This window comes from Mustela putorius, unplaced genomic scaffold (assembly GCF_011764305.1).
Source record: "Mustela putorius furo isolate JIRA1106 unplaced genomic scaffold, ASM1176430v1.1 tig00003988_pilon_pilon_pilon, whole genome shotgun sequence".
NCBI classification, from domain to species: Eukaryota; Metazoa; Chordata; class Mammalia; order Carnivora; family Mustelidae; genus Mustela; species Mustela putorius.
Window position 1 is genome coordinate 2,530,524 of NW_025422127.1, and position 25,874 is coordinate 2,556,397.

General features: G+C 60.6%; 2 protein-coding genes across 2 annotated transcripts in view; both read left to right on the forward strand.

Moving 5' to 3' along the window:
- LRP1 (LDL receptor related protein 1) overlaps window positions 1–12,477 on the forward strand; it is a 79,545-nt gene extending 67,068 nt beyond the window's left edge. The window contains exons 63-89 of the mRNA XM_004773175.3: window positions 291–384; window positions 504–620; window positions 897–1,016; window positions 1,376–1,498; window positions 1,619–1,744; window positions 2,137–2,253; window positions 2,928–3,034; window positions 3,139–3,271; window positions 4,104–4,223; window positions 4,332–4,454; window positions 4,803–4,943; window positions 5,064–5,198; window positions 5,275–5,394; window positions 6,218–6,486; window positions 7,038–7,216; window positions 7,730–7,836; window positions 8,085–8,201; window positions 8,674–8,850; window positions 8,973–9,113; window positions 9,233–9,406; window positions 9,753–9,914; window positions 10,310–10,484; window positions 10,591–10,692; window positions 10,846–10,910; window positions 11,023–11,113; window positions 11,208–11,352; window positions 11,496–12,477. Of these exons, the coding sequence (XP_004773232.1) occupies window positions 291–384; window positions 504–620; window positions 897–1,016; window positions 1,376–1,498; window positions 1,619–1,744; window positions 2,137–2,253; window positions 2,928–3,034; window positions 3,139–3,271; window positions 4,104–4,223; window positions 4,332–4,454; window positions 4,803–4,943; window positions 5,064–5,198; window positions 5,275–5,394; window positions 6,218–6,486; window positions 7,038–7,216; window positions 7,730–7,836; window positions 8,085–8,201; window positions 8,674–8,850; window positions 8,973–9,113; window positions 9,233–9,406; window positions 9,753–9,914; window positions 10,310–10,484; window positions 10,591–10,692; window positions 10,846–10,910; window positions 11,023–11,113; window positions 11,208–11,352; window positions 11,496–11,636 (3,621 nt within the window). The 3' untranslated portion in view covers window positions 11,637–12,477. The remainder of the gene's footprint in view (window positions 1–290; window positions 385–503; window positions 621–896; window positions 1,017–1,375; window positions 1,499–1,618; window positions 1,745–2,136; window positions 2,254–2,927; window positions 3,035–3,138; window positions 3,272–4,103; window positions 4,224–4,331; window positions 4,455–4,802; window positions 4,944–5,063; window positions 5,199–5,274; window positions 5,395–6,217; window positions 6,487–7,037; window positions 7,217–7,729; window positions 7,837–8,084; window positions 8,202–8,673; window positions 8,851–8,972; window positions 9,114–9,232; window positions 9,407–9,752; window positions 9,915–10,309; window positions 10,485–10,590; window positions 10,693–10,845; window positions 10,911–11,022; window positions 11,114–11,207; window positions 11,353–11,495) is intronic.
- Window positions 12,478–16,016: 3,539 nt separating this feature from the next.
- Window positions 16,017–25,492, forward strand: NXPH4 (neurexophilin 4). The gene is made up of 2 exons (XM_004773181.3): window positions 16,017–16,224; window positions 23,915–25,492. Exons 1-2 carry the CDS (start codon window positions 16,168–16,170, stop codon window positions 24,767–24,769), a joined length of 912 nt encoding a protein of 303 aa, XP_004773238.1. The 5' UTR covers window positions 16,017–16,167; the 3' UTR covers window positions 24,770–25,492.
- Window positions 25,493–25,874: the final 382 nt, after the last annotated feature.

Here is a 25,874-nt window from a genome sequence, read left to right on the forward strand (position 1 = left end):
CTACCTCTTGTCTCCCCACAGCAATACTTATATACCTGTTACCTCACACAAACACCCCTACACCCTAACTCTGGCCCTCCCTCACCAATACCCTCCACCCTGACCCCCCCACAGATACCCCATCACCCAGCCCTCCTGCACACCTCACATCCCCTCCATCCATCCAGCTCAGGCCCCCCACCAAATGTCCTGACCCTCCCACTTTTTTGAAACATCCCAGCCCCTCAAACAAAAACCTCCCAAGTTCCCCAGATCCCCACCAACCCCTCTTGCCCCCACCTGCCCTCCAGTTTGTGTGCAAGAACGACAAGTGCATCCCCTTCTGGTGGAAGTGTGACACGGAGGATGATTGTGGGGACCACTCAGACGAGCCCCCGGACTGTCGTAAGTGCCCAGAGCAGGGGTGGCAAGGAGGTCCTTCGTGGGAACAAGCCGACTTCCGAGGCTCCCAGTGGCCATGCCCAGCCCCAGTCCTTCTGACTCTGAGGCTCCCTTCCTGGCAGCCGAGTTCAAGTGCCGCCCTGGACAGTTCCAGTGCTCAACCGGTATCTGCACCAACCCTGCCTTCATCTGTGATGGGGACAACGACTGCCAAGACAACAGTGACGAGGCCAACTGCGGTAAAGGGCTGCCCAGACACCGGCTGCCCTCCTCCCCACCCCGCCGCCTTTTCCCTCCCTGGGATTTGGAGGTTTCACACAGCACTCCAAGGGCGAGGGAGCTCAGCCCACAGCAGCCTCCTCTCTGGACTGGACTCCAACTGCTCTGGGCCCTGAAGCTGCACTGCTCACTGCCGGGGAGGGGGTGGGGCGGAAGCGGGGGCGGGGCAGGCCCTCCCTGCACCTGAACCCTCCGCCCTCCATTAGTTACCCTCCCCTCCTCTCCCCCTCCCACAGATATCCATGTCTGCTTGCCCAGCCAATTCAAGTGCACCAACACCAACCGCTGTATACCCGGCATCTTCCGCTGCAACGGGCAAGACAACTGTGGGGACGGGGAGGACGAGAGGGACTGCCGTGAGTGCCCGAAGCTGTGGGCGGGGAGCGGGCTGGTGGGCAGACAGGCATGGAAACAATCCACAGTGAGATCTACCCACCGCTTTGTCTAGGGGCTGCGCTGCTCTCCGGGAACGTTATTAGATGGGCAACGTAAATTGTATTGGGTGTGACTTGGCTTGCTCATAAAAACATCATGCTCGGCATAGAGATGTGCATACCAAAAAGCACCAAAACTGGAGCTAAATGGTCCCTTTCTCTGAAGAAATTGCTGGTGGAACTGCAGCTAGAGCTTGGAAGAGGGAGAAGGTGGTGATCTCGAGCTGTGGTGCTGTGGTACTGGTGGAATAGGCAGGTCCTCACTTTCCCCCACTCTGCAGCTGAAGTGACCTGCGCTCCCAACCAGTTCCAGTGCTCCATCACCAAGCGCTGCATCCCCCGAGTCTGGGTCTGTGACCGGGACAATGACTGTGTGGACGGCAGCGATGAGCCCGCCAATTGCAGTGAGTGGCCTGGCACCCCTGGCACCCACCTGCCCTCCGCAGCGTCTGCTGCTCCGGAGCACGATCCCCCCAACACACCCCAGCAAGGAGCCTCCGCCTCACCACTGTCGCCCCCTGCAGCCCAGATGACCTGCGGAGTCGATGAGTTCCGCTGCAAGGACTCAGGCCGCTGCATCCCGGCACGCTGGAAGTGTGATGGAGAGGACGACTGTGGGGACGGCTCCGACGAGCCCAAGGAAGAGTGTGGTGAGCCTCCCCAGACCTGCTCTCGGATCGGAGGAGGGCATCCGGCCTGGGCAGAACTCGGGCTTTCCACGGCCCCACCTCCAACGCCCACCACCTCCCTTTGGATTCCCCATGCCCACCCACTGGCACCTCAGCAGCACACACCTGGGTAGAATCTTCCTGGCCCACCCCCCCACACCCAAGGCTCTGTTCACCCGCCCCTGGGCAGCTCCTCCCGCCTCATAACCTCCTTGCGGACCCTGCATCTCAGCCAGAATGCAGCGTGGCCTCCCCCCGGCTGCTCTCACTCCCACTCCTGGCCATCCTGCCAGCGCTTGTCCGAAACCCTCATGCCTGCCCTCACTCCGTGCCTGACGGCCCCGACATTTGCCCCCCGATCTTGCCTCCACTAGATGAGCGTACCTGCGAGCCCTACCAGTTCCGCTGCAAGAACAACCGTTGCGTGCCAGGCCGCTGGCAGTGCGATTATGACAACGACTGTGGGGACAACTCGGATGAGGAGAGCTGCAGTATGTCCCCGCCCCCCCCACCCCACACTGCAGGCACCCTGCTGCAAGAGAGTTGGGGCACCTCCCCTCTCAGCACCCCTGCCCCCACCAGGTGGCATCGGGGCAGGTGGCAACCTCCCAGGGCTGGGGGTCAGGTGCCCCCTCCCTGCTCACCCCACCCCACCCCGCTCCATGTCGTGTATTTGAGTTTGTGCCATTTCACCTCATCTCATGTTTCTCTCCATTTTCACACTGTCCTCTCGGGGTTGCAGAGGTAGGTGTCTCCGATGTGCCCGTGCTCCCACCATACCCCCTGCCACTGCCCCAGAGCCCACCCATCCCTGTGCCTCAGCCCATCATCCTTTACTGGCCTCTCCCTAAACCCTGGTGCTTGTCTTAGTGGTGTCGTTCCTCTCCTGTTCCCCTCGACCCCCCGTACACAGTCCATCCTGAGGGCAGAGCCGGGGACCCGTGCCCTCTCTCATGTGTGTCCACCCCAAAGGGGTAAGTGTGAGCCTGCGCTGGACCCAGCTAATCCCATGAGGGCAGTCAGCTGGCTTGCTCAGGATTGGTTGAGCATCTTGATCATCACCTGTGGCTCTCAGGGACATGGGGATGGGTGGTCTTGCTTGGCCGATGGCTGAGTCCCTGTGCCCACCCTCCTGGGGCCTGTCTCTCCCCTATCCTTCCTCCAGCCCCTCGGCCCTGCTCTGAGAGTGAGTTCTCGTGTGCCAATGGCCGCTGCATTGCTGGGCGCTGGAAATGCGATGGGGACCACGACTGTGCAGATGGGTCTGACGAGGTGGGAAGGGAGACCAGCCCAAGGGAAGGATGGCCTCGGAGGGATCAGGGCTGGGCTACCGGGGTGCCCTGCTCTGACCAGGATGCCCGCACGTGTCCCCACAGAAAGACTGCAGTCCCCGGTGTGACATGGACCAGTTCCAGTGCAAGAGTGGCCACTGCATCCCCCTGCGCTGGCGCTGTGACGCAGACGCTGACTGCATGGACGGCAGTGACGAGGAAGCCTGTGGCACCGGCGGTAAGCCTATCCCGCTACCCCTCCACCCCCCACCCCCGCCACCCGGTCACTCCTGCGTCCTCTCCTATAGTCACTGCTCAGGAAAAAAATCACTCTGAAGCACATACCGTGTACCAGGCACTATCCTAGGCATCGGGGAGAGAGCTCTGAGCCAGACCCAGGGCCTCTGGGGACATTTCTGTGTGGAGTGTGCCCTCCACAGCAGCACATAGTCAAGCGGCCTATTGGGCCCAAATTCAGCAGAAACCTCTTGGCTGTGTCCATCCAGGCTCCATGCCACCGGTCCCACAGGGCAGTCCCCATTCACTCTCCTCTCCCTTTCCCGGGGCCAGGAAGCAGTGCCTGTCTCTGGGCTCAGTGGCCCAAGGCCTCATTGTGAAGCTTGGGTAAGAGAAGTCTGGGGCTTGGAGCAGAGATTCCACAACCCCATCCAGATAGCCAAGGACAGACACTCTGGCTCTGCCCTGGTTGGTCAGGGAAGCCTAAGTCTCCTGACTCCCAGCCCAGTGTTCCTCCTTTGTGCCTGCAGTTAAACTAGAGTAGGCCCGGATGCCCTGCCACAACCAGCAAAGAGGGCCCTCCATACCTTTCTGTACAAGCTTCCCCTGAAAGGCTTCTTCTCCCCTAAATAACCAGAGGAGGCAGTTCTGCTCAGCTGCCTGGCTGGTATAAAATTAGGAGGCCTGGGTTCATTCCAACCCCGCCACTACTTGCCCCGTTATTCCTCTGGGCCTACACCTGTGGAGGGAAGGATGGAGGCAAGACCCCGCCCCCTACAGTCAGCCTGGGGCTCAGAGCTCATTCTTGGCTCTTTGTTGGCCGTGGTGCCCAGTGCGGACCTGCCCCCTGGACGAGTTCCAGTGCAACAATACCCTGTGCAAGCCGCTGGCGTGGAAGTGCGACGGCGAGGACGACTGCGGGGACAACTCCGACGAAAACCCGGAGGAGTGCGGTGAGCTGGAGGAGCCGGGCTGGGACAGGGCGGGGCTTTCTTGCTCTTCCGGGGCTCCAGGCCCGCCCCTCTGGCTCATTCTTGCTCCATCCGCTCCCACCGCTGCAGCCCGGTTCGTGTGCCCTCCTAACCGGCCCTTCCGTTGCAAGAACGACCGCGTCTGCCTGTGGATCGGGCGCCAGTGTGACGGCACTGACAACTGTGGGGATGGGACTGACGAGGAGGACTGTGGTGAGCAGGGAGCTGGTGGAGGGAGCCTGGCGCCGGCGGGCTGGGGAGGAAGGGCACGCCATATTTTGGGTGCTGCACAGGAGGTGGAGGGGAGTGGGCCAAGTGCGGACTTCATCCGCGGAGGGTGCAGATCCCTTGCCGGGAGCCCAAGGGCCCTTCCTTGTAAGAGAGAAGCCCCTGGAGAAAGCCCGGGAGGCTTCCTGGCGCCTAGGTCTTGAGGTGGAGACTGGGACTCTGAATGTTTAGCCCGCATCCCCCGAAGCTTGACAGAGAGCCGCAGGGCGTCCCTGTGGACCTGGAGGCTGTGGGGTGGCCAATAGCCAGATCTGAAGCCCCCGCCTTCCTCAGAGCCCCCCACGGCCCAGACCCCCCACTGCAAAGACAAGAAGGAGTTTCTGTGCCGGAACCAGCGCTGCCTGTCCTCCTCGCTTCGCTGCAACATGCTGGATGACTGCGGGGATGGCTCCGATGAGGAAGACTGCAGCATCGGTAAGCCCCCGCCCCGCGCCGGCAGGGGTGGGCGGGGGCCCGCCCTGGGGCGGTTGGGCAGAGAACCGCTGCCTGGGCACAGGGTGGCTCAGGGCAGGGGACCCGCTCTGTCCTCCGCAGACCCCAAGCTGACCAGCTGCGCCACCAACGCCAGCATCTGCGGGGATGAGGCCCGCTGCGTGCGCACGGAGAAAGCCGCCTACTGTGCCTGTCGCTCTGGCTTCCACACCGTGCCGGGCCAGCCTGGATGCCAGGGTAGGAAGGCGGGACTCAGAGGGGGCGGGCAGATACCCAGACTCTCCATGACCCCCCTCCCCCGTGTAACCCCCAGACATCAACGAGTGCCTGCGCTTCGGCACCTGCTCCCAGCTCTGCAACAACACCAAGGGTGGCCATCTCTGCAGCTGCGCCCGCAACTTCATGAAGACGCACAACACCTGCAAGGCGGAAGGTACCGCCCCAGCCCGCAGACTGCAGGAGTGGGTGGGGCTACAGACACCTTGGTACAAACCCGGCTGACATGTAGAAGGGATGCTTCCCTTCCCGCTCTAAGCAAGGAACCCCAGAGCCACAGGCCGGCCGTGGCACAGAGGGTGCTAGTTTGGGGGTTGGCTCATCGGAGGAAGCTGCAGTGTGGGCAGTACACCTAAATCCCATACATGCTTGCTTCCTCACCCACCGCTCACCCGCAGAGCGCACAGGTATGCATCAGCAGGCAATCACCTGTACCGCATTTGCTTTTCATTTTCAGCTTTAGTGGGGTGTAATTGACAAAACTCTCAGATAGTTAGTGTGCACAGGGGATGGTTTGATACACATACACCTTGTGAAAGGGTTCCTTTCATTGAGTTAACACAAACCATCATCTCATATTTACTTTCTTGGGGGGCACTGAGAACAAGTAAGCTCTACTCTTCCATATCCTTTGGTGCTTACCTGCACCTGCCTGAGTACAGACACCCCCAGTCCGCCACACACACAACCCACGCACCCACGAGGGCACGTGTACACACACAATCCCACCGCATGTGCCCACAAGCAGGTATCAGACAGCATGTGGCAGAGTGTAGGGATGCCAGCCCCAAGACCGTGGAGCGGCAGAAGTTTCTGGGGCTGGAGAGGCCCAGAAGGTTTTCTGAAGTGCCAGGTCACACCAGATTAGCTCAGGGAAGGAGAGGAGGGAGCCCATCCCAGCAGCAGGCCCAGCACCCCCCAGCCTGGCCTCCCATCTCTACCATTTACTGCACCCAACACCTGGCCTCTCACCCGTCCAGGCTCCGAGTATCAGGTCCTCTACATCGCCGATGACAATGAGATCCGCAGCCTGTTCCCCAGTCACCCCCATTCGGCTTACGAACAGGCCTTCCAGGGTGACGAGAGTGTCCGCATCGATGCCATGGATGTCCATGTCAAGGCCGGCCGTGTCTATTGGACCAACTGGCACACAGGGACCATCTCCTATCGCAGCCTGCCACCTGCTGCCCCCCCCACCACATCCAACCGCCACCGGCGACAGATTGACCGGGGTGTCACCCACCTCAATGTGAGTAGCCCCCCCAACTCCGGGGATGGGACCCACACAGATTGGATGGAAAGATGGCAAAGAGCAGATGGTTCAGAGCAGAGTTTGAAAAGGCCAGTGGAAGGGGGTAGAGGGTGAGGCTGGCAGGCAGGGCAGTCAAGGTCGTTGTGGGCACAACAGGTGGGCAAAGCGATGCCAGCAGTGGTAGCTGGCTCTGCCACATGGCAGCCCAAAGTGGCAGGGTATAGTGAGAACGCTGGCCTTGAGTCTCAGAACCAAATTCAGCTCCTGATTGTCACAGCCACCCACTCTGTGGGGCGTGGGCACCCATTTGACCTCTTAGGGCCTCGCTTCTTTCCTCAATAGAGCAAGGTAATAATGCCTAATTCAGCAAAACATGGGAAAGCTCTTATGGCTCATAAGGTAAGTGTCAGGGAATTTCTTCAAAATCAGAGAACTGGCTCTCTTCCTAGGCTGACTTTTTAGCAGGGACAAGCTGGCAGGTGGCGGGGGGGATAATGGGCAGGAAGACAAAGGGTGGTGGCCCCTGAAATTGTCACCCCTGCATTCAGATTTCAGGGCTCAAGATGCCAAGGGGTATTGCCATCGACTGGGTGGCTGGGAACGTGTACTGGACAGATTCGGGCCGAGATGTGATTGAGGTGGCACAAATGAAGGGCGAGAACCGCAAGACACTCATCTCGGGCATGATCGACGAGCCCCATGCCATCGTGGTGGACCCGCTGAGGGGGTATGCAGGGGTCCTCCCGGGGGGAGGCATCCGAGCCGGTGCTAGGAAGCTTCTGGGAGGGGGGCAGGTACCTAGCATCCCCAAGCCTGTCCTTCCCCTTCCAGATCATCCTGAGATCAGTCTTCCTCCAACCCTAGCGTCTTCAGGCCCGTACCCAGCTCTGGCCCTCTCCATGGGCTGCCTTTGCCAGAACTCCCAGCTGGCCTGCTGGGTAGGGGCTTGACCTCCACGTAGCTGGCTGTCATGTGCAGCCAACTTCCAGTTCCTCCTTAGCTCCAGGGGGCAGTTCTGCCCACTTTGATGACTCTGGATCAGCACAGTGTGACTTTAGAGTAAAAGATCTTTAACCTGAGCAGGGAGCTGACTCCCCTGGTTTTCTCCAGAGGAGGGAAACAGGACACCCTCCTTCCACTACCCAGCAGTCCCTGTGCCGAGGCCATGACCTGATGGCACACGTTGCTCAGCCTCCTCTGGGAGCCCCAGGTCCTACCCACACTTTTTCTTCTTCCCCAGCACCATGTACTGGTCAGACTGGGGGAATCACCCCAAAATTGAAACAGCAGCAATGGATGGGACCCTTCGGGAGACACTGGTACAGGACAACATCCAATGGCCCACAGGTCCGTGGCAGCAGGGGGCAGGGGATGTGGGAGGGGTGGACTTGCTGAGCCTGAGGTCACATAAAAGCTGAGGGGGGAAGGGGCTTGGTCTGGGATGGACAGCAAGTCATGGAAGCTTTTCCCAGACGTGACTAGGAGTGGTCATGGGGACAGGAAAAGAGCTGTCCCAAGCATGGAGACAGGTCTGCTTTTCTCAAGTCTAGGGTGGGCGAGGCTGGGCCTTCACAATGCTCTCTGCCTTTCCCTAGGCTTGGCTGTGGACTATCACAATGAACGACTATACTGGGCAGACGCCAAGCTCTCAGTCATCGGCAGCATCCGGCTTAATGGCACGGACCCCATCGTGGCTGCTGACAGCAAACGAGGTCAGCCTCTGAGAGCAGCCTCAGCCAGCCCTGCCCTCGGGCCTCTTATCTTCCTCACCAAGTCCAAGGCCTTGCCCAGCATCTGCCACTTCCTCATCCTGGTGCCCAGCAGTCCTGCAGTGCCTTCCCGGCCTCACCTCCTTCCTTCCCGGCCCTGGACCTCTGTACCAGCCCTGCATCCTCTGGCCCACTTGCCCATTCATTCATTACACCGAGTTTTGAGCTGTATGGAGGCAACAGAGGTGGCAGGAGGAGCTTAGTAAATGTAGGGAGAGAGAGCAGAAGTCGGTCCTGATCCCAGAAGTCAAGGGCTAATGGGACCTTTTGCCAGTGGTGGCTACAGGAGGAGGAACAGGTTGGGGGGAGTTTTGTTTGGGACATGTTGAGTTTGGGATGCCTGGGAGCCATGGGAGCCAGTGTCCTTGGGAGTGACCAGGGCCTGAGTCCCCTCTGAGTTTACCTTCTCCCCCAGGCCTAAGTCACCCCTTCAGCATTGATGTCTTTGAGGATTACATCTACGGCGTTACCTACATTAATAATCGTGTCTTCAAGATCCATAAGTTTGGACACAGCCCCTTGATCAACCTGACAGGGGGCCTGAGCCACGCCTCTGATGTGGTCCTGTACCACCAACACAAGCAGCCTGAAGGTAGGCAAAGAGGGCAGGTCTGGAGGCAGAGTCTCCAGGCTGTCACCTCAGGTCTCAGTGGGTGCGGGAAGATCCTGGGTCCCCGAGGCTCAGCATCCTTCCACCCCTGCCCACACCCACAGTGACCAACCCCTGTGACCGCAAGAAGTGTGAATGGCTCTGCCTGCTGAGCCCCAGTGGGCCTGTCTGCACCTGTCCCAATGGGAAGCGGCTGGACAATGGCACCTGTGTGGCTGTGCCCTCGCCAACACCCCCACCAGATGGTATGCTCATGCCCCTGCTCCATGTCCCCAGCCCCCCTCTCCCGCCCCAGACTCTCTACCCCATGAGCCCTGAGCTCCCCTCTTTCCCTGGCTCTGTGCCCTGATGGTCCTTCCCGCAGCTCCTCGACCCGGAACCTGTAACCTGCAGTGCTTCAATGGCGGCAGCTGCTTCCTCAACGCGCGGAGGCAGCCGAAGTGCCGCTGCCAGCCCCGGTACACGGGCGACAAGTGCGAGCTGGACCAGTGCTGGGAGTACTGCCGCAATGGGGGCACATGTGCCGCCTCCCCCTCCGGTACAGCCTTCAGTTCTCCAGAGGCCACGCCTGCTCCCAGCTCCTTGGCGCCCCACCCCGGGCAAATCCCCAGCTCCCCGATACCTGGCTCCCCTCCTCCCTGGCTTCACCTCTGCCCCCCACGCTGTCAACCCCTGCCTCCTGCTCACGGCCCCAACCCACGGCCTCAGTGTCCCTCCCTCCGCTGCCCCCTCCCATGCCTCCCACCTCCCACCCATGGCCCCAGCATCCCTTATCCTTCCCTCTGCCGAGGCCCTCCACCTGGGTCCTCCGGGCCCTGCTCCCCATGCAGCAGGGCTGGGACCTCAGTGGGTCTCAGTCCCACTCACATTTCCTCTCCCACCAGGCATGCCCACGTGCCGGTGCCCCACGGGATTCACGGGCCCCAAATGCACCCAGCAGGTGTGTGCGGGCTACTGTGTCAACAACAGCACCTGCACTGTCAACCAGGGCAACCAGCCCCAGTGCCGATGTCTACCCGGCTTCCTGGGGGATCGCTGCCAATACCGTGAGTGAGCCATTCGTGGGCCCCGGGGTGGGGTGAGGAGGTACACTGGAGCAGCTAGAGCCCAGGCTGACAGTCCCAGGGGTCTGCCTTAGGGAGGGAGGCCATTGGCAGCTCAAGCAGGTTCAGGGGGCTCACCCAGAGAGGTGTGCACACTTCCCGCAAGGTGATGAGCCCTCTGGCATCAGGATCATTCAAATGAAAGCAGTGCCCTGTCAGGCTGTTTGGGGACATACGTTTGCTCTGAGTCCATGATGGTGGGGGCTCGGGAGGAGGTGGGAGTCACCTAAGAGGCCCAGGGGTCCTCTCGGGTGTCCAGCCACCTCCCCCCACAGCCTGTGGAGGAGCCTCCTGAGGGTGGGGCTTGAGGCAGCTCCTTTCCCGCCCCTCAACCCCAGGGCAGTGCTCCGGCTACTGTGAGAACTTCGGCACATGCCAGATGGCCGCTGATGGCTCCCGGCAGTGCCGCTGCACTGCCTACTTTGAGGGCCCTAGGTGTGAGGTAAACAAGTGCAGCCGCTGCCTGGAGGGAGCCTGCGTGGTCAACAAGCAGACTGGGGACGTCACCTGCAAGTGAGTGGGGCCTGCCCCACAGCTCCGCCCCCGCCCCGCCCCTTCCTCAGCGCCTCAGCCACCCCACCCCCACCAAGCCCACCCAGCCTGTCACTCCTTCCTGCAGCTGCTCTGATGGCCGCGTGGCCCCCAGCTGTCTGACCTGCGTCGGCCACTGCAGCAACGGTGGTTCCTGCACCATGAACAGCAAAATGATGCCTGAGTGCCAGTGAGTGGGACCTGAGCCTTCCTGAGACCCAGCTCATCCCCTCCCCTCCCCACAGCTGTGCAAGGACACTGGGACCCTGTGGCCCCTCCCAGTTCCCTGGCAGCCATGGCTGTGGAGGTCCCGCCTGCTCAGGTCTGCCCCTTCTGTCTACAGGTGCCCGCCCCACATGGCAGGACCCCGGTGTGAGGAGCAGGTGGTCAGCCAACAGCAGCCTGGACGTAGGTGGCTGGGAATGGGAAGACAGAGCTTCAGGGCTCTGGAGCAGGGAGATTTTGGTCTCTCATTTTCCCTGAACCTCTCTGACTCCATTTCCCGCCTTCTCCCTTCCAGATATGGCCTCTATCCTCATCCCTCTGCTGTTGCTGCTTCTGATGCTTCTGGTAGCTGGAGTGGTATTCTGGTATAAGCGGCGAGTCCGAGGGTGAGTTAAGGAGAATTCTGGAAAATTCTGTTAGTTTACCATCCTAGCCTTGCCCTCCTAGAATCCCTGCACCCTAAAATCCTGCTTCCCCCAGGGCTAAGGGCTTCCAGCACCAGCGGATGACCAACGGGGCCATGAATGTGGAGATTGGGAACCCCACCTATAAGATGTATGAAGGCGGGGAGCCTGATGATGTAGGGGGCTTACTGGATGCTGACTTTGCACTGGACCCTGACAAGGTGGGCCGGGAGGACAGGGGAGGAGGCTGTGTGTGGGGGGGTGTTGATGAAGGGCCCCGGCTTGGATGATGGAATGGAGGTGGGGGCTGGGCAACCGGGCCAACGACTCCATCCTGAGCCCCACTTGAACTGTCACCTTGCAGCCCACCAACTTCACCAACCCCGTGTACGCCACGCTCTACATGGGTGGCCATGGCAGCCGCCACTCCCTGGCCAGCACGGACGAGAAGCGAGAACTCCTGGGCCGGGGCCCCGAGGACGAGATAGGGGACCCCTTGGCATAAGGCCCTGACCACTGGACTCACCCCAGAGAGCCTCCTGCCCCCTGCCAGAGAAGTCCTTTGATGAGCCCCCTCCTGCCCAGCTAGCCCTTTCCCGGCCCTGCCGGGGTGTATAAATGTAAAAATGAAGGAATTACTTTTTATATGTGAGTGAGCAAGTGAGCAAGCGAGCACAGTATTATCTCTTTCCGTTCTCCTCCTTCCTGCCTGCTCCTCAGCAACCCCCTCATGCTGCCTTCAGGGAGGGGGGCAGGGAGGGCTCTGGGAGCTCCTGCGGCTCACAGGTACCTGCCTCCCACCTTCCACCAAAATGCACCCCCACTGGGAGAGCTGGTGGTGCTGCCTTTCCCCTCCCTGTACGAGACACTTTGTCAAGGCTCTCCCCCTTCTCTTCCCACCCCACTCTCATCCCTCCCAGCTCCCCAGGGCTTATTCTGGGGAGGGAAGAGTGCTTTGCTGCCCCTGTCTGAAAGACTTGGCTCTGGCTGAGGCAGCAAGGAAAGGATGGAATCTTTTAGTTCTTCCTGGGGGAGGCCGTTCCATGCGCCAGCCCCCACTCTGGGGCACCTCTGAGATGGCCATGCTCAATAACCCCCCCAGACAGGCCCTCCCCCTCTCCAGTGCCCCCACCATGGCTCCCAGGGCTGGAGACTTTCTTTGGTAACCGTCCCCCGGCCTCCCCCACCCTCCCCTGGGGATGAGGAGAAGGTGGGGGCACAACCAGAAAGGGCAAGCGGGCAGCCCCGCTTTGGGGACATGAACGTTTTAATAATTTTTGCTGAATTCCTTTACAACTAAATAACACAGATATTGTTATAAATAAAATTGTAAAAAAAAGAAAAAATGCCACTTGTGTCTACCTGTGAGTGTGAGACTCTGGGAGCTGGGCTGTGCTTGCCTGCCTCAGCCGCCAGAGGGAGGCCTGCCCTGAGCTAGAGGTGGGCTGGGGAGTCTGGTCTTCAGTGCCCTTCTTCCTGAGCTCTCTCCCTCTCCATCTGGCTGCTGGGGGTGGGGGGGAGGGTGGCACTGGACTTCACGAGGAAGACCAGCTTCTCCTGGCTGTGTGACCTTGAGCCAGTGACTTCACCTTTGTGGATCGCATATCCTCTCTGGCTCTAGGACAGTAACTCCAAAATCTGTTTCTCTCCATTGTCACTTGTGGGACATCACCACCAGCCCTCCCCAAAAAACGATCTCCCACAGTGAGAAATCCCACCATAAGAACTGAACACACTGGGGTTGTGAAACGATTTCTAATCAGTCCTTCAGGGTGTTCCATACAGCTCTCTCCGCCGGAGTTTGCTCTTGAAGCGCTAACATCCTCCTGGAGACTAATTAATCAGATGCCAAGTTAGAACTCTAGATTCAGGAGAAGGAGGGCGGGGGGCACCCTAGACTGAAGGAGAGCTAGGAAGACCAGTTTGCCAGGCCCCACTGGCCACCAACAGATCCAGCTAACCAATCATTTTAGCCATCCCAGGGGTTAAAGGTAAGGACTGCCACAATCAAAGGGGTCCCAGGTCTGCCTCAACCCTCACCCAGAGAGGGAACCTCTTGCAGAAAGTCACACAGCTTTACACTGTCCAAGACTGAGAGAGAGTTAGAGCACCGCTCTCCCCTTAAAAGCAAATTTGAGCTCAGGGAGGGCATCTGCAAACAGCCGAAGAACCCTTACCGCTCTCCCAAAGGAGGCCACTGCTATGCTTTCTGCCTCCCTCCCTGCCTGGACTTCCTCAGCTTATTCCTTTCTTGAGGAACCTCTGAGTCTAGGCACCTCTAGAAACAAGAACCCCCCCTTCCCTCTTAGCCCCGAGATTCCAACTCGGCCTCAGCCTCCAAGTCAGTTCTCAGATTGTGCTCTGTCTGGGGCACCCCCGGAGCCCCAGGGCAGAGCCACCCTGCTGGGGAAGAGGCATCCTCCACTGCTTCTTGGGAAGGTTTGTGGCCTCATCTGTCCACCAGGTGGCGCACGCACTCCTGCAGCGCCGCTCACCCTTAAGCCCAGCACAGCCCCCTCCGCGATGCTAATTATGCACCTGCAGGCGGACCCCAGCCTAGCCTCTCACTTCCTTCCCTCGGGCTATTCTGCCACACCCCCTCCACCCTCCGCCAGCCAGCTCCCTCCTTCCCCCAGCGCCAGCCTGCTCCCGACCACTACCAGCCCCACCCCCTCGCTCCCTCCCTCTGCCAGCCGTGCATCTGGCGCCCCCGGGGAGCCACTGATTCTCTGCCTGTCGCCTCAAGATCCCGGGCAGAGCGAGAGGGGCCCCCAGCTGCGGCTTGGAACACACACCCCTCCTGTCAGCTTCCTCCCTCTGCCCATCAGGACCTGCCAGGAAAGGGTCTACCAGGAGGCAGTCCTCGAACTCCTGACCTGGAGAGGACAATGGGCCTGAGACAGAGATGGAGAACAGACAGGGGCTGAGGCTGATACAGACAGAATAAGAGACAGAGATAACAGATGGAGAGATGCAAGGGCAGAGGCAAAGACCCAGAAACAGGAATGGTGTGTGTGTGTGTAGCTGGAGACAGAAGGAGGTGACCTAAGACTAGCAAAAGGTGAAGAGATGACGTGGGTCAGGACTCCAGAAGATCAAGATCCGAGTGACAAGCTGGGTGCCCTAGGCCCAGGAGTATCCGCTGGCCCCGTCCACTCTCTCACAGCAGCCCCTGGGCTTGGCACCTGGGCTCGGGATTCTGGTTGGAGCTTGGGGCTTCAGGCCTGGCCATTCCTGCCCCTTCCGGCGTCTCTCCTCTCGGCCCCATCTGCACCCAGGCCCCCGCCTCCTGGCTTCTCTCTCTGGGTGTCTCCGTGTCTGCCTCATTTTCTCAGCATCGCTGATCTTTCCCGCTGTCTGTCATATCTTTGTATCTGAGTCTCTCTTTGTATGTGGCCGGGCTTGCCTTTTGGACTGCCAGGGCCAGCGTATACCTGAGTGCATGTCCGTCTCTGTCTGTGGGGGGGTTGCCTCTCTGCCAAGGCGAGGAAGGGGGCTGAGGTCCAAGTACCTGGCTGGGTGTGCTCGAGTGTGCGTCTTTGTCGTGAGTGTGCATCTGTATGTGTGTGTGTGTGTGTGTGCGCGCGCGCGCGCACCCGCGCTCCTGTGTGTGTGTGTGTGTGAATTGAGTGTGTCCATCTGTGTGTGTCAGTGTGCCTCTCTAGGTGTGCACCTGCCTGTGTGTTTGTGCTGGGCTCTGCATGACCATGTCTCACTCCGCCTGTGTGCTCACCTCTGTGGTGTGACCTGTCCCTGTGAATGCATCTGCGTGCATGCCTGGGAGGGGGGGTGTTGGTGTCTCACGATATGCGTCTGTCTCTCTATCTCTTTGCTTGTCCCCATCTCTCACTGTCTAGGTGTCGGTCGTACCACAACCTCAGCCACAGCCTCAGTGCATAGCAACAGCTGACAGCTGAAGACTCCCTGGGCAGGGAAGAGAGCGAGACTAGGGGGAGGAGGGAGCCAAGCTGGTGAAGAAACAGCCAAGAGGATAGGGACAGAGACAAGGCTGGGGCTGGGGACAGAGACAAGGGCAGAGACGGAAAAGGAAAGGGACAAGGGCCGAGAGGAGCTGATGGTGAAAGATGGGACAGTGGAAGGGAAGGGATAGAGACTGCACCAAGAGACTGGGCAGGCGGCGCTGAGGGGACTTCCTGTCCCACCCCACCCCCCCGCAGGGACTCTCTGGGATGCGTGGGGGTCAGAGGTGGGAGGCGAGGGGCAAAAGTGAACGGCCGGTCCAGCAGAGGGGTCCGGAGCCCTCGGAGGTGCCTTGGGGGCGGAGGTGGGGGCATCGGGCGCCGTTTGTCAGCTCTATTGACAGACGTGATGGGGTTTCCGTCCGTGATCAATGATTCTCATCTCCGGGCCGAATGAGCCGCGGGGCGCCCATCCATCCCCGTCAGCGCCGCGCGGCGGCAGCCGCCCGAGGCCCCGCCCGCCCTCACCGAGGCCCCTGCCCTACTCCTGCCCCGGACCCACCTTAGCTTGGAGCCTAGAAGGGGCCCGGAGCGCCGAGGGACCCAGGTCTTGTGGGGCCGCTGAGCCTCTCCGGGCTCCGGCTCCGCCGTGCACCCCTTCGAGGACAAGGTCCCGGAGCCACGGGCCCCACACCCTGCCCCATTCCTCATCAGGGCACAGACCTAGCCTCTCGGGTACACGACCCCTAGGCCCCGCAGCCCTCTGCGCTTCGCACCTGGGCCGGGGGCGTGTCCGGGGCGTGTCGGGGTGAAAGTCACCTTCGGTGCCCCCAGCTGGGCGGGAGGGGGCGCGCGGGGCGCGGCGGGGATTGGAGCGACGCGGAGCCCCGCCCCCCCGCCCGCCCGCCCGAGTCCGACCCAACTTTCTCCCCCGCCCGCGCCCCGCCCCCAGCGCCGAGATCGGTTCCTCTCGCTCAGTCCGCGCGGGCCGCGCCGCCTGCTCCCGCCGCTCCGGCAGCCACCGCACGGCGCGCCAGCCCAGGGTCCCTCGCCCCCAGGCCCGGCTCCGGCCTGCCCGGGACCCGTCCCGCTCGCCCCGCTCAGCCGCCCGGGAAGATGCGGCTGCTCCCGGAATGGCTTCTCTTGCTCTTTGGTCCGTGGCTCCTGAAGAAGGTAAGGGCAAGCCGGGCTGGAGCGGGAGCGCGGGGGTCCGGAACGCAAAGGTCCCAGAGTGCGAGGGGCTCCGTGCGCTCGCCCCGCCCCTAGCGCGGAGAGTCCCAACTTTGCGCCGCGCGGCGGATGCGGACAGACAGACTCCCCGACCTAGGACGGGCGCTCTCCTGGGCCCAAGTTGGCTGAGGGTTGGGGGTGGGTGCCGGGGTGGAGGCCCGACTTGGATCTGGCTCCCTGCTTGGCGGGGGAGGGGACGAAGCCCGACCCGCGAGTGCGCCAGACTGAGCGGGAGTGCGAGACAGACAGACAAGCCAGCAGGGTGTCAGCCTTGCCGTCTTTCCGCGCCAACGTCGCTCGCCTTCCTCGCTGTCTGTCCTTCCACCCCTCCACCTCGCCTTCCCATCTCTCTTCTCTGCACTTGTCACAATGCCAGGTGAGCATACACGACCCGACACACGCGCGCACACAGATTCGGCCGAACTTGGCTACAATCTCCCATCACATTTCCCGCGGAGACACCTTCTCCCCTGCACAAACCTCACAGACACACCCCTCTCTCGCGCCCAGCTGAAGAGGGTGGGGGCTGTCTGGAAAGGGAGTCTCTCTTCCTGTGCTCTTCTGGCTTCCATATCTCACAGCTGCCTCTTTCCCGAGGCTCTGGGGCGAGGACCGAGGCTGAGGAGGCCCCGATTTGATCTGCCTCCCTCCCAACTTGACGGCTTCAACTCCTGAACACGGTGTGCTCATATGTGCTGGTGTGGAGTGCGGGGGTCAGCGTGTGCACCTGTGTGCGTGCATGTGTCTGGGACACCCAGTCCAGAGTGCGTGTGTAAGCTACTGTGGTGTGTGGTGTTGGCTTTGAAGGGGTGAGTACGACAGCCTGCTTCACAGTGCCCTCTCTGTGCCCCACAGTGGGGGCATAGGCCCTGGACCCCGACTCCTTTCATCGTCTCCTTGCCTGTGACTTTTCTGTTTCCTGCACCCTAACTGTGACTTACCTAGCTTGGGAGGTGGCAGGTAGCTTCCTAAACCCCTACTTCTTGCACCCCAGCCCTTAACCCCTGTGGAGTCTGGAAGGGGTATAGCCCCCCTGCCTTTCCCCTGCCAACACTTGGGCCCCACCTGCTCAGCCAAATCAAACTCAGCAACTCCAGCAGGGTAGGCACTGTCCTAGAGGAGCTGGTGATTGAGCTTCCTGATTCTCCCAAATGCGCCTGGTGACCTTGAGGGGCTGGAATATGGGAAGAGGGGTCCCCTCCACAAAGACTGCTTCCCCTGGCAGGAACTCCCTTTGCACTGGCTGCCCAGCCCTGCCCTTAGACTACTACAGTTGGGGCCCTGGGCCCCACAAGCCAGTTGTGTATGTGAAGGCCTGCGGGGAATGGAGGTAAGGATCCCAGTCCCCTGCCCCTTCTTTGTACTTCCCCACTCTTCTCTCCACTCTCCGCATCAAATAAACTCCCCTGTGGACAGATCTGGTTTAATTTCCTTTGCCCCCTGAAGGGGAATGAAACATCTGGTAGAGACTTGAAGGAGAGTAAGCATGAGGATGTGAACGATGGGGATCTAGCTCAGAGCTGCAGCTGTGGGCCTCTGTGTTGGAGGCAGTGGGGGCGAGTGTATCTGCCTTTTAGTCCAGTTTGTGTGCGTGTGAGAATCAGTGTTTACACACATGGAAGGACTGTGGGTGTGTATGTATGTGTAATTGCATGGCAGAGTGTGTGTAGAGAAGTGTTTGTGTGTCCAGGTACCTATCTGTGTGCTTGTGTGCACTTGTGGGTACAGTGTGGGCACAGGTGCATAGCCCAACGTGGATCTCCAAGTGCATCTGTGTGCTGAGGTGCATGTGTTGCCTGGAGGTAAGTCTCTGGGCTTTGTAAATGTCTGTGTGCTTGTGGTTTTGAGTGCCTTTGAGTGTGGGTGTGGGATTGTGAGCCTCAGGATGTGTTCATGTATCTGAGTGTGGCGTGTGTGTGCGTGTGTGTGCGCACGCGCGTACACGCACGCGTGTGTGTGCTCGCTCTCTCTCTCTCTCTCAGGGCTGTCTCAGTGCGGGGGCTGGGAGTATATTAACATGGTAAGGGGCTGGTGGGGGACAGATGACAAGGTAGCTCTTTGGAAAACCCTAATTGTCCAACACTAACCCTGCCCCCCCGCCCCCAGCCCCTGCCCTGCCACCTGCCTCCCCTTCTGGAGCCCGGGACTCTGACTCTGACCCCGGGCTTCTGCTGCCCCTGGGACTGAGGCCTCTTGGCCAGACCTTCTTCAGGATCTTTCTGATAAGGTCTCTGACTCCTCTCTCCATCCATCTCTTGTCTTCCCACCCCTTGCCAAAGCAGCTGCCTACTGGGAGAAGCAGCAGGCGATCAATAGTCACTAATCACTAATCACTAATTACTAATTAGCTAGGGGAGGGCAGGGGCGGGGCCCTGTGGGATCTTTCCAGTTCTATCCTGCCTTGGGGAAGGATTAGGCCCAAGTGAGCCTCTCTCAGCGCTGGCGGGCCCCAGACCTGCTTCTAGCCACCGGCTCCTGCCTCATACCCCTCTCCAGCCCCCCACCTAATCTCTGCCTGGGCCACTTAGGCACGCGCAGCCTGGGTGAGGGCCCAGAGCGTGTCCGGGATTTGGGGGTAATCAAGGGACGCAGCTGGGCCAGGGGCACAGGAGAAGGGGGGCGCTGTGACAGCTCCCTTGGGCCAGAGCCTGCACATATGAGAGAGGTACCCATTGGAAAGGAGAATTTAGAGGGTCATGGGGTTGAGGGTGCAGGAGGAACTGGAGATCCAGGACTGGGTAACTGGGGAAGAGGTGAAGTAATTGGGAGACAGAAACAAGGTAATGAAGTGTCACTGGGGTCAGAGGCGAGGTCACTGGGAAGGGGCGACATTAACGTTGATAGAGACCAGGTAAGGGGGCATCCCAGGGCTCAAGAGATGAAGTCATTGTCAAGGAGATGGGGAACTTTGAACAGAGCCCTGCAACTCCACATGGGTGGGGCCCGGAAGGGACCAGGGTAACAGAGAGAGGGCATTTCCCGCGGAGAGATGGGGTAGGGGTCCCAGGGCTCAAGCACGGCTGGGTGCAGCGGCGAGTAGCGGCGTGTGGGGTCAAAGCGAGCTGAGGGGTGGGAATGGGGAGCAGGGAGCGCTGCCTTGAGCGCTAGAAATTGGCGAGTCTCCCCCTCTCCCTCTCCTGCCCCTCCTCCACCTCCACCCCGCCCACTCCCCCTCCGGCTCCGGCTTCGGGAAATTACATCCCCGCTCCGCGGCTCTCCCCCCCCCACCACCACCGCGCCCCGGAGCCCGCGCCTTTATAGGCACATTTATTGCAATAATAAAGTGAGGCGCGGGGCGGGGGGCGGGGGGCGGCCGTTCCCGGGGGGACCGCGCCGGCTCTAGGAAGCAGGGAAATAAAATAAAATAAAATAAAATCAAAATTCAGATAACGGTGAGCCTTGCGCTGCAGGCCTGGAGCAGGCGGGCAGGCGGGGCTGAGGGGGAGGGGGTGCCCGGCCCAAGGGCAGAGCCCGCCCCACCAGCGGTCCCCGCCCCCTCACGCTATAGTGGGGTCTGGAAGGAGCTATCATCGCTTCTACCTGCCTGGCCCCCTCCCATAACCTAGTCCTGCCCGTCTTCTGCTTTTTCCTCTGACTTGTCCCCCATACCTGTCCTCAGCTCTGTCTCCGTCCCTGTCCCCTGTCTCCTTCCTTGTCCCCCATTGCCCATTCCAGTCCCCATTCACATCTGCCATCCTCATGTCCTGGGCCTTTTCATCCCTCAGCACCCCTGCTCCTGCCCAGTAACCATTCCCCATCCCCCATTTCTGTTCCTGCCCCCATCTGCTGCCATCCCCATCTTCCGGTTCCTACCCCATCTCAGCCCCGCTTGCTATCCCCAGTGCCCATTCCTCAACCACCATCCCTGTTCTCCTTCATCCCCATTTTGGTTTCCATTCCATTCTTCACCTGCCGTCATTCCCCGTCTGCATACCCAGTGCCTGTCCACCATGTATGATCACCTCTCCATCCCTGTTTCCATGCCTATCCTTGTTCATCCTTACTGCTGCACCCTATACCTGTGCCTGCCAAGTCCCAAACCCCAGTCCCCCCATCCCAGCCCTCACCCCAGCCTATCCTATCCATCCACCTCTGTCCTTACCCCCCTCTCTGTCCCTGGTTCCCAACTGGACCCTGTCTATTCCACCCCGCCCTGTCTGCAGTGGCCCCCACCCCCACCCCTTGCTAGGTACAAGGGCTTAATTCGCAATTCGCTGCCCTTCCCCATCCCGGGCCTGGAGGAGCACTGTTCCTTCCCCAGCCACAGGGTGCCGTTCCCTTCCTGGGTCCGGAATCCTGAGCGGCGCCACCTGACCCATGCTGGCGGAAAGAAGCCAGGGACTGGTCTGGAGGCCTGGGGGAGGTGCGCCCTGCAATGCGGCTGGGGGGCCGACAGCCTGAATCTCCCCCCTCCCCCCCCAGTCCCATCCCGAAAGAGCCCCCCCACACACACACACTGGAATTTGTTCAGCAGCAAGAGGCAGCCTCAACTCCCCTCCATTGCGTGGGCTTACTGCCTTAGGGGCAAAGCGCTCCTGGCTGGGCTCCCGCCCCGCATGGGCCTGGAGGCGCCCGGTGAGGAGCACCCCCCACCCACACCCACACCCCCGCCCGCCACCAAGCACCTCCGCCCCTGCGCCAACAGCCAGACTAGCCTCTCCCCTCGGCAAATGTCACCGCGCCCAATTAGCTTAATTAAACCAGCTCTGGAGCGAGGGGGACCCCTCCTCGGACAACACCCTGCTCCCACTCTCAGTCAGGGAGGGGGAGGGACAGCACCATGGATCTGGGGAAATAGGGGCTCCTTTATCACCCTGCTTTCCTTCATTCCCACCGCACCCACAGATGGAGACAGAAGGATAGAGGGAAAGAACCAAGAGAGACAGACAGAAATGGAGCAAAACAGAATCACGGAAGGAGAAAATTCGAGACAGAGTGAGGGACTCAGAGAAGAGTCTCTGAGAGAAATGGAAAAACAGTGAAAGAGGAAGAAAGAGAGAGAGCGAGAGAGAGCGTGCAAGCGAGGAAGCCAGAGGGAGGATTTGATTTTATTTTATTCCATGTTCCCATTTCTCGGCTCGTTTCCTCACAGACTCTCACCCCCTCTCTGTCCGAGCTCCTCCCGAGGTCGCTTTGGCCGCCCCCCCAACTCTTCCCTTTTATCTTGGCAGTCTCCTGCAGCGGGTGGGGGTGTGGGTGCCCAAAGCCCAGGGATTTGCCAGGATCAGAGAAGCGCAGACAGCAATTTGTCTGGGATCACAGGGCCGTGGGGGAGGGGGGAAACCCCCAGCACCCCTCACCACCCAGCCAAACCTCTTTTCCTCTCCCAGCCCCTGCCTGTGAGGGGTCGTAGGTCTGAAGCGGCCTCTGACAAGTCCTGGGCTGGGTGCAGGACTATGAGTGCTGCAGGGGTGCACTGGGAGGGGGTGTCTCAGAGGTATTCAGGGTCATAAGAGCAGGTGACTGGGGACTGATGGATGCCCCTGGAAAGGCAGTGTTGGACCTAGAGGGGTGAGGAGATTAGGAGTCAGAGTTCAAATGACTACCCCCCCCCTCCTTGACCTTCCCTGGAAGCTTTATGCACTCCCTTCCTCCAGTGACCGACCTGAGGCTCAGGCCCTGCCCTCTCCAAGCCCACCTCCTTGGAGGTCTGTCTTGCCCCCTCAACAGTGTGGCCTGGGACCCTTCCCACCATCCCTCTCCAGCCCACCCTCCCGGTGTTAGCTGCCAGCTCAAGCTTGTCTGTCTGAGTCAATCACTCTTGCCGCCCCCGCCCCCCTCACCTGAGCTGGGAGGAGGGATGGACGGGAGGAGGAATGAGGGGGGCGATAAATATGTATGACGAGCGGGTGGCGGCAGCATTAATAACCTGGGATCGCAGTGCTGCGGGGATGGGGACCAGGCGGTGGAGATTCTAGCCCAGCAGCTTGACTCTGGCATTCCTGTCCCTTGTGGACTCATGCTGTGTACACAGGGTATGTGCAAACACAGGGGGCACCCATGCTGCCAGGCCTCTTTACCTACCCAAAGCTCAGCTTGTAGGCCAGTGAGGAACCCGCCAGAGACCATTCATATACAACTCACACAGATACATCCCCCCCCCAACACACCGCACTTGTTCTATTATTGTGGACATACTGATACACACCCTTGAGAAAGAGCTTAACTCATAGACAGAGGGTGATAGGAGCTCACACAGGAGAAGTAACACGTCTGGACACAGCTAACCCAGACACACAACCACACCAGTCACACAGACAGAACCACCACAAACTGATAGACAGCCTCATTCAGATCAACACACAGACACACACAGCCAACCCAGGCACATACAATCCAAGCATATATACGGAACCCTCACAGGCTGACACAACAACCAGCCAGCACCACAAGCAGACACACACACACACACACACACAGGCCCCTCAGACTGATACAGGCAGGCAGACACACACACACACACACACAACCACAGGTTGAGACAGAGTGTGAGTGTGCACACGTACACATACTCTCCCACACACCATCACTCCAGGTACACGGTCACACACAACCATCCCAGGGCTGCCAGACATACCAGCACTCCAGGATGATGCCCGCGCTACTCCCTCCCAGCAATCTGAACCTCCGCAGCAAGGGCCACACAAACTGGCCACAGCTAACAGTCTGACTGACACACTCTGACACTCCCGGCTCCTCTCCCTCCCGCTGCCCTCGCTGGAGCAGCGGCTCCATATTTCTTCCTCCTCCGGCTCTCAAACGTCTCCTTCTCTCCCGGCCAGCCCCCACCCCACCCCACCCGCCCCGGATAATTGATGGCCGGGGCCTGGCCCCGCCGCTCCCGCCCCTCGATCCATCTTGTATTCGCGCCCGCGCTGTCTCCCAGATCAGCGGCCACCTGAGACAGGCAGGGACGGGTGAGGGCGGGCACGGGCGGTCCTCCAGCCCCCTCCAAGCCCAGGGAAGGGCTACTAGGCGGCCTCTCCCACAGTAAGAGTGTCGGAGGAGAAGAGGGGGGCCTGTGTAGCCCCCCAGCCTCAACCCACAGCCGTGAGACCCTCCAGGGCTCTTGCTCCGCCAGTTTCCCGGGCCCCTCCTTACAAGGGAGTAGAGGCTGAGGTCTGGGCAGAGACTAAAGCCTTGGCAGAGGTCAAGTTGGGAGGTCTTCACTTCTTTCTTGATGCTGGATGTTGACAGCCCCCACGGCCTGGTCTTCCTGAGTCCAGCTCCTCCCCAGTCCACCATTACTTGGAACCAAGCAGGTTCCAGGCCAGGGAAGACCCAGCCGGCGGTGTCCACAGCTCCATTCCCTAATCCAGCCCCGAGGGCTTTGGCTTTTTTGCCTTCCTCAGTTCGCACTGGAGTTCTCCGGAACACAAGGATTCCCAAGTCATTTCACAGATGTGGGAACTGAGAACGGGTCAGTGACTTGGCCAAGAGCACAGAGGTTGAAAGGGCTGCAGGCCTACACCAGTACACAGCCCGGAACCACTGACCGTGGACCGCCCAGTTCCCTATGGGCTTGCAGCGGCTGGGAAAGGGGGCTGGCCGGGTAGGGTAGGGGGTGGTAGGATCCTGGGATGGCCAAGGAAAACCCCAGCGCCTCTCTTTTCTGCTCTCCCTTCGCCCACAGGTTGTCAATGCCCAGATACCAGAGTCCCGGAGTCCGCAGTACCTGGAGCTGCGCCCCGCCGCGGCCAGAGGGGGCGCCCCTGGCCAACAGCTCCCGGTGCCCAGGTCTTCCCACAGCCTGGGCACCGCCCGCGCCTGGAGCTGGGCCTGGCCAGCTAATCACACCGGGGCACTGGCCCGGGCGGGGGCGCTGCCAGCGCCGCGCACCAAGAGGAAGCCGTCCATCAAAGCGGCCCGCGCCAAAAAGATCTTTGGCTGGGGGGACTTCTACTTCCGGGTACACACCCTCAAGTTCTCGCTGCTGGTGACCGGCAAGATCGTGGACCACGTGAACGGCACCTTCAGCGTGTATTTCCGCCACAATTCGTCTAGCCTGGGCAACCTCAGCGTCAGTATCGTGCCGCCCTCCAAGCGGGTCGAGTTCGGGGGCGTCTGGCTGCCAGGGCCGGCCCCCCACCCGCTGCAGTCTACGCTGGCCCTGGAAGGGGTTCTCCCTGGGCTGGGGCCCCCGCTGGGAATAGCGGCCGCGGGACCGGGGCTAGGGGGTACCCTCGGGGGCGCGCTGGCGGGCCCATTCGGGGGCGCGCTGGGAGTGCCCGGGGCCAAAGAGTCTCGCACTTTCAACTGCCACGTGGAGTATGAGAAGACAAACCGCGCGCGCAAGCACCGCCCGTGCCTGTACGACCCATCGCAGGTGTGCTTCACCGAGCACACGCAGAGCCAGGCTGCCTGGCTCTGCGCCAAGCCCTTCAAAGTCATCTGCATCTTCGTCTCTTTCCTCAGCTTTGACTACAAACTGGTGCAGAAGGTGTGCCCAGACTATAACTTCCAGAGTGAGCACCCTTACTTTGGGTAGCTCGCCTCGCCCTCGCCCGGACCCTAAGCTTCGTGCCAAACCCCGGCCTCCCTAAGTGAGACCCCTCCCTGTGCCCCGCAGCTCCTGTGGCCGTGTCCACCCCTTCCATTCTGAGGGCGAAGGAACAGCCCTCCCGGGGACAGTCAGCCACCCGCCATAGGTCCACCCTTTCCTTATGGGGAGTGCCCACGAGGCAGGGGTGGGGGCCTGGGGGGAGAGGTAGCCCCTCCTCTGCCTCCCAAAGTGGAGAGGCAAGAGCACAGGTCTAGAATAGATGGGGCTTGAAGGAGGTCCCAGTGTCCCTCATGTCTGCAGTGGGTCCCCCTCATGCCCCTGGGCGCTGGGTTGGACATTACCTTTGTCCTCATCTTTAATGACGTCTGGCCTGGCACCCTGGTCGCACCCTTTCTTACCCCCAGGCGCTTGTCCTCCTGTTCCACCCTGTCCCCACGTAAAGACTGTGAGGCCTAAAAATTGCGGCCTATCCCCAACCCCTTCTGCCTGCCGGTATGCCTGTCCGCCTTTCTCCCCGAAACTCTAATTAGGGTAGGGGAAGCAGAACTCCTGGGCCTAGGCGATGGACTGGGCCCCTGCCCTCTGCCCACTTCCCTTCCATCCCTGCAGTCCTGCTCCACCTGCCCCTTTCCAGCTGCTTCCTCTTGGTGATATTTTTTCTATGCCCCAACAGACGGGAAAGGGAACAAAATAAAGTGAAATCCAATACGTGTCTGTGTGAGAGACCTTTGTAGGGAAGGGGTGGTGGTGTGGGTTTATGGGGGAGCAGCGCTCTGGCCAGGACCTCCTCCTTCGGCAGGCTCGAGGAAACTGAGGCAAATATTGATGGAGCTAGCACCTTGGAGGTCATCCAAGACCAGATGAGGGAGAGATGAGGGCGACCCTTGCTGTGGGAGCTCTAAGGTGAGGATTTTCTCCCGAGGTGGACGTAGGGAAGCCGCAGCAGATCGAGTGGGGAGGAGACCTGAAAGGGGACTACCAGCGGACTGCTGGAGATGACCTGGGGGAGGAGGTATAAGGCCTTGAAATGGGACGAAGTCGCGGGGACAGCGTAGGCAGAGCGCCGACAACCTGCTAAGCTCCGAGGGGC

Bases quoted from the DNA above. Each gene is read 5' to 3' on its own strand.
- NXPH4 (XM_004773181.3), top strand. From the start codon at position 16,168: ATGCGGCTGCTCCCGGAATGGCTTCTCTTGCTCTTTGGTCCGTGGCTC. The intron at 16,225-23,914 runs GTAAGGGCAAGC...CTTCGCCCACAG, and splicing joins GTCCGTGGCTCCTGAAGAAG to GTTGTCAATGCCCAGATACC.